At 32.2% G+C, this 7,344-nt stretch overlaps 1 protein-coding gene across 1 annotated transcript; it reads left to right on the top strand.

Annotated features, from left to right (window-relative positions):
• The first annotated feature begins 1,313 nt into the window (after positions 1-1,313).
• On the top strand, positions 1,314-7,281 carry LOC116841416 (G-protein coupled receptor Mth2-like). The gene is made up of 5 exons (XM_032809312.1): positions 1,314-2,114; positions 2,798-2,876; positions 4,783-4,967; positions 5,383-5,548; positions 6,470-7,281. The coding sequence occupies exons 1-5, from the start codon at positions 1,337-1,339 to the stop codon at positions 6,807-6,809; spliced, it is 1,548 nt and encodes a 515-aa protein (XP_032665203.1). The 5' UTR covers positions 1,314-1,336; the 3' UTR covers positions 6,810-7,281.
• The last annotated feature ends 63 nt before the right edge of the window (positions 7,282-7,344 follow it).

Raw genomic sequence — 7,344 nt, 5'->3', positions numbered from 1 at the left:
CCTTAAATAAATTTTCAAGTATTTTTTCTTCAGTGCAAGTAGAATATTAGCAGTCTTTTCTGGCAATAGACTAGTTACAGAAGCCCATAAGTTTCGACTACTCTTAATTGATTCCCATGCTTTTGCGCAATCAAAACGACCCTTCAAGTACCCTACGTCAGTTAAAGGATTTCAAGAGACCTCTGATCTTACACTTTAGGGTTTCTTAACGTAAAGGATATATAATTTAAGCATTTCAAGATATTCATTCAAAAGTTATCTGCACTTTACAAAACTTTTACTTTAAAAAAATTGCATTATAGTACATAACTGTATATTAATCTTCTTTAATTAATATCTAAGCATGTATGTGGTCATTTGGAAAATGGTAGAGGATTTTTTTGTTCAATTTAATCTAATATTAAGGTAACCAGATTTCCCAGCCCTAAATTCGGGACACTTCATAAATGTGAGAAGCGGGGGAAGGGGGTTTAAAAGATCCGAAAATTATTTGTCAATCATTGAAAATAATGGCAAATCGATGTCCTGAATAGCACTCGAAAAAATTCGGTACAAAGGGTGAAAAATCGGGACGTCTGGTCACCTTATCTAATATACAAGCATACGTCGCCAACTATTGTGGTTGTTGTTAAAGTTATTGTTAAAATTAATTATTGCATATGTCGCTTAGAAATATAATAAATATGAAAATAAATAAATAAATATAATATGAAATATGCCGCTAAGAGAATACAAAACATTATTTTATTCGAAAAATAAATTCACTTACAACACATGGTCAATTAAACGTTTATATGATATCATTATTGCTAAGTTTTTTTGATGTATTAAAACATGACGTTAAATATACGTCACTTAGTCGACGTATGACATCACTGACCAATTATGACTAGATATCAAAATAACGACTGTTTGCTATTTAGGACGTTATGTGTCATTGTCTCAATTTCTGGTTATTAATCTACCGAGTCCTAAACTAAACTACATTGAGATAGATGTTAGAATGAAATTTCGAGTAATGACTCATCCTGTCCGTTGAGGTCACGTGCCAGAAACGCGCGCATGTTCGATGTCGGAGTCTGGAACGACATAATAATTAAGTCAGTTGAATCGAATACGTTCTCGCTAACGCGTTCTCGCGCTTACCGCAGAAGCGATTGCACTTGTTAGAACGAAAAGAAGTCACCCTGGGTCACAGACGGCATTAAATTTATTCTCACTTCTGTAATTTGCGATTTGGTTGTGACTGGAGGTCTGACACACTGTGTCTGTCGTAAGAAGAAAACAAGTCGAAGTTCAATATATTTTTCGACATATCCGCGACAGAAGATCTGGAATGAGTCGATCGAGCTCCTTAGTATGGTTAGTACTTCTACCGATCGTTGTCCACGTGTTGGGCAATCAGGCAAATTCCTCGCGCGAAGACGAGTATGATAACTTCACTACAAGGGTGAACGAAGATTTCACAACGAGGTACGATAAGGATTCTGCGCAACACGATTACTACAATAACTACACGAAGAATCTCTACGAAGAAGACAGGAAGCAGAATATGTCGGCCGAGCTCCGAGATAATCACAGGAAGACCGACTACAAAGGCAACCTTACCATCTCGTACAAGTTTCGTCCAAAGAACGACTCCAACAAAGACAATTTGAATAAGATGTGCAACAACACAATTTGTATTCCGATTTGTTATAAGCACAATTATCGCTTATTCAGGGGTATATGTATACTTGATGCGGTTGATCACTCTTTCCCAGAAATCTACAATGTTAATAAGAAGGTAAATGATATTTTTCAGTCAAACATGTCGTGCGAGATAACTGGAGATTTACCACTCTTTTTTAAAGTTTATCGTGATGACGAATATATGATACTAATCAATGGCTCAGTGTACCATCGAGATCAGAACATTATCCTTGATCCAACAACTTACTGCTTCGCCGTCATAACCAACAAATATGAACTGATCAATATAAAAAACGCAAAATTAGACGTTGTTCCTGTTGGTCTTATAGTGTCCTTGCCGTTTCTGCTATTGACGTTCATGGTGTACACGATACTGAAGGAGCTTTGGAACTTGCACGGCTACATACTTCGTGGATATATCGGTTCGTTGTTCGTCGTATTTATAATTTTCACGATCCAGCTAATCCCTCCAGGAAGAGTTACATCGAATGACGTCTGCATCGCATTAGGTACAACTTGCATCATATAACCGATCTATAAATCGGGATTTGTTTCTGTCAGCCTCGATTTGTACTAATAACTATTGTACATTACTACCCAGTGATTAAATAATTAAATTAAATTAAATTTTAATTAATTAAATTTAATTTAATTTAAACATGTCAAGTACGCGCGGCTATATAAAATTCATCAAACTACGTCTGGATGTATAAATCTCCCTTTCCTTTTCTTATTGAAGACATTCAGATAGTACAGAGAATATAAAAAAAGATTTAAAAAGAATTCAGTCACGCGTATATTACCAATTCTGAGTTTATTTTTAGATGCAAAGAGAATTCTTCAGAGTTCAGTTCAGTGAAAAGAATTCTTTTTACATCTAAAAATAAACTCAGAATTGGTAACGTACGACTGAATTCTTTTTGAATTCTCTGTGCTATTTGAGCATTGTATCTTTACGCACTTATTATAACGCGGCACTTTCCCGTAAGTTTCCGACATAGAAAGAGAACATGCAGTGTAGTTTTCACATAAGATGTATTATAATAGCTATAAGACTCTCTGACATCTCATTCGAAAATAGACGCAGTTTAATGGACTGTTTCAGCCTTTATCACTCAATTCTGGTTTTCGGCGAGCTTCTTCTGGTTGAATGTGATGTGTTTCGATATTTGGTGGAGATTTGGGTAAGAGTGACGAAGTATTTCGCATTATATTTTATTTCATTATTTTATCGAGCTTTAGTTATCACGATGTAATGCGCACGTATGGTCATCGTAGTATTTTTAAAACGTCTTGAAACCAGACACTGGAATGTGTGTTATTGGGTTGTTGCGTTATAAATCTGAATACCAGTCCCTAGCTAGATGTGTGATTCGAAACTACGTCATTAACGTCGAAATTTGTTAATTATTATACGACGCAAATTTTGAATCAATAACTTCCGACATTAACGATATCATTCCAATGAATTGTATTTGGCTGTATCATCCTTTAAGAATAGTTCGCGTCTTCTATGCGTTAGAACATCCTGAAAGTGATATTTACCAGAGTACTGTATCACTTTGACAAAAATAATATTGCATAATTATTTCTACAGAACACACCATCTAAAATCGGAATTTAAGACGTCTTGTGTCCCGATTTTGGACATTGTGTTGCGTTGGTTTCCTCTTACTGTCATTTATCAGAAAATATTATGTTCTTAATAAGAAATTATTACTCGCAGGAGCATTACTTAACTTTCGGTGTATATACATAAACGATATACAGAGTGTCCGGTAATTGATCGAGCAACTGTCGTATACGGATAGAACGAGTCAAAATAATCATAAAATATACCATTATATATCATTATATAAAATATATATATATATATATTATATAAATATATATATACATTATATATATATATATATATATATATATATATATATATATATATAATTATATATGAAATTTGTCCATATACATGTTAATTATATATAATCATATATAATTATATACATGTTATTTATATATAATCATATATAATTATATATATATATACCATTTTATATATAATTTTACATAGTTACGCATACAAATATATGTAGTTATACTTGTAATTACACATAATTGTATATAATTATATATAATTTTATATAATTTTATATTATTATGTATAATTAATAATTATAATTATGTATAATTAATAATAATTATATATAATTAATATATAATTTTTCATAATTATGTACAGACAAATTTTATATTTAATCCTTTAGCACTGACAGGAGTCTGATAGATTCCCAATGAAAAAAAATCTATTGCATCATGTACATATCGCGTCCGTCTATTTTTCCTTTGGCCCGTAAAATACGAAGTGGCGACAAAGAAAGACATTTCACACACTTTCTCAGATAATTATCAAACTTCGAAATATTTTTGTAGATATGTGTCAGTGCTTAAGGAATAATTATGTATGAAAAATTTTTTATCCGGAAAGACCGTAGCGCAGGCACTTCTATATTGATTGATCAAGCTAAATAAAACGGAAGAGTCCCGATTGCCCACAGTACGATTGATCACGAATTGTAATGATTGGTTCGATCTGGTAATTCACTAGATAATTCTTATCATCAGTTGGTTTGTGCAATCGTACTGTAGGCAATCGGAACGCTCCCAAGTGAAACCCCATTTCGCGTTATACCAAGAATATATGACGACAATCCATGGCGCTCAAGGAACATATTATCAGCGCTATTTATAGCACTGATAATATACGCGTCACTCTACTCTTGTTGTATATACACCAAAACAATAAAGATAGATCCTTACCACACAACATCTAAAATCGTTTTAAAGACGTCTGAAAGATATCTTAGGGATATCTTACATTCCGACGTTTGAGAGACGTCTTATATCCCGATTTTAGACGTTGTGTTGTGTGGGAAAATTGCGTAGTAGCGTTGATAGTGAGCTCCGTAAACAAATATGATCCTATGTACGATCTAATCATCATCCCCATCCATCATTCATTAAAATCGATATAATTTTAATTTCTAGCCCGTACTCTTGTTACCATATTGACTGTAATATGTAATTTCCTAGACAAGTACGCCCTTTCCAAGGAAGCATGACGCGAGAAGATAGAAGAAGATTCATCATATATTCGATATACGCATGGGGTTGCGCCTCCATCCTCATCATCATTTGTGCCATCATGGATTTCGTACCTAGTGTGCCGGAAAACTTCATCAAGCCGCAACTCGGCAAAATTGGATGTTGGTTGACGGGTACGTGCGACATAAATTAACATCGTTCATTTACATTTTATTCGTTTCATTCTGATAAATAAAATAAAGAAGCGAATTTCATAAACAAAATTTAATTTTTTCTTTAAAATAAGCCAAGAAATTCAATTATTTGAAAATAAAAAAAATTTTGACCTGAGAAATTATAATTATAATACTATTAGAGTTATTAAATTTTTGTTAAATCTGTAAGGATTTTTATTAAAATGCAGAATATAGCCCTAACAGCACAGATGTCCAGGGGACATCCAGAGTACATCCTTAGGAAATCCTGAGGACATTTGTTTGTCCTCAGGACAGGACGTCGTCAGGAGATCTTGTGCTGTTTGAGAGACATCACGTACCACTTATAAATTGTGTAAAATGCTAATGATTTATTTCCTACTTTACTAAGCAGAAGAGTCAGATGGAATATATTTTTATGGACCCATAAGTGTCACCATTGTTTGCAACATCTGCATGTTTATTTCCACGACGTTAAAATTCAAGCGGAACAACAGGAATATAGAATCCATCATGCAAAGCACGGAAAGTAGACGTCACGACGACAACAACAAGCAAACGTTCGTATTTAACAATACATAGTTACTAACCAGACAACATAATGTCTAAAATCAGGACATAAGATATCTTAAAGATAATCTTTAAAGACGCCTTAAAGACTTTATATGTAAATCGTCTGAAAGACATCTTAAAGATGATCTCTAAGATGTCTTATGTCCCGATTTTAGACATTATGTTGTCTGGGTACTTCAATGTTCTAGAAATTTAGATATACAAAAAATTATAATAAATATCAAAAATTATCTATGAAGAATATTTTGTCAGAAATAATTAAAACGTAATTTTATTTTAGTTACTCTACGTTTTGATTATTGAAAAAATATTTTTCATAAATATTTTTTTAATATTTATTATAATCTTGTTCATATTTGAATTTGCAGAACATTTGAATATTTGCAAAAGATTTTATTTCAATATATATAAAATATTTTATAAATAATTGTGTGTTGCCTGGGATGATATCAGTCGGTCTTTGATCCTAACATGATAATTACTCTTATATATTCCGGCGAGGTACAAGGAGTATTAAATCACTCAGATAGATATATTTCGGCATATTGTCTGTTTAGTGATTAACGCACAAAGTGTACCATAACTGACTAATACACTAGTACGCAAAATACTTCGTTATACAGCAAAAATTTTATTATAGTATATAAAGGAAGTCATTTGATGCCATACATGAAAATTGCGACAATATTCTGATGCAATAAAAACTGCTGCTTATTTTGCCGGAAAAAGAACGCAATTAATTCGGAAATTATTGCAATCCTAAGAAAATTATTGTAGTTCTAAGAAAAGAAAATATTTTGATTAAAATTAAGGCATAATAAAAATGTATCTCTTTAAGCGTAGTTAACAATCAACATAATTGGACGCATCATAATCATAGCAGAAATAATATAAAAAATATGTTGCAGTTTTATCCTTTACGTGAAGCTGTTCATCCTAATGGGTATAACCTGGTCCATGGAGATAATATCGTGGATATTTAAGAGCGCACCGGAGTACACCTGGGACTTCAGTGACTTGATAAACAGTCTGTACGGACTCATGATCTTCATAATATTCGTGTGTAAGGACAATATCAAGAAGTTACTGCTAAAGAAATTCCGCCAGAACTGCACATTCTCTCTATTCTCCAGAAATACATCACGTAGCGGTTGTAACACGATCTTGCCCACCTCTAAAGCGATACCTCTTAATAAAATCAGCCCTTGTGTACAAATGAATTGCCGCGCGGAAAATTTGTCTGACTAGAACGATCCACCATTAACGTAACACAAAGAGTAGATTTCTATCGTACATTTATGGTCGGCAAAATACTGCGTGTAAAAGCGCAAAAATTTATACGCAGAATGTAATCTGACAAATTCATTTATGTTAAAAAAATTCTATTATAAAATTCAACAAGTACTTGATAAGGACATACAGTCATACGTATATCAGTATGATACCTCCTTCAATGTTAAACTTACATTTAAAATATTTTTCACGAGCCATTTTGTTTTTGAGATATTTTTATATTTATTTTCGTATTTAGGACGCCCCATATATATGCAAACATATTCGAAACAACAAATCTACTGTGATTTTCAAGTAATATATACACTTGTTCCTTTTCATATTTTACAAAGGCAAATTATTTTTTCAGGCCAAAAACGCAACAAAAATATTCGGGAATTGAAAGAAAATTACTAAGTAAATATATTTGAATTTTATTTATGTAATTAAGTAATATATTTATATTAAAATAAATAATTTATTTATAATTTATTTCTTATTTCAAAATTTT

Source organism: Odontomachus brunneus, unplaced genomic scaffold (assembly GCF_010583005.1).
Source record: "Odontomachus brunneus isolate Ranch 3 - 2012 unplaced genomic scaffold, Obru_v1 Obru_scaffold_015, whole genome shotgun sequence".
Classification (NCBI taxonomy): domain Eukaryota; kingdom Metazoa; phylum Arthropoda; class Insecta; order Hymenoptera; family Formicidae; genus Odontomachus; species Odontomachus brunneus.
Note: the sequence above shows the minus strand (reverse complement) of the source record. Positions and strands in the feature narration are given on the sequence as shown.

Coding starts and splice junctions, on each gene's coding strand:
- LOC116841416 (XM_032809312.1), top strand. CDS start 1,337: ATGAGTCGATCGAGCTCCTTAGTATGGTTAGTACTTCTACCGATCGTT. Junction 2,115..2,797: donor CATACTTCGTGGATATATCG/GTTCGTTGTTCG, acceptor GGACTGTTTCAG/CCTTTATCACTCAATTCTGG. Junction 2,877..4,782: donor GATATTTGGTGGAGATTTGG/GTAAGAGTGACG, acceptor GTAATTTCCTAG/ACAAGTACGCCCTTTCCAAG.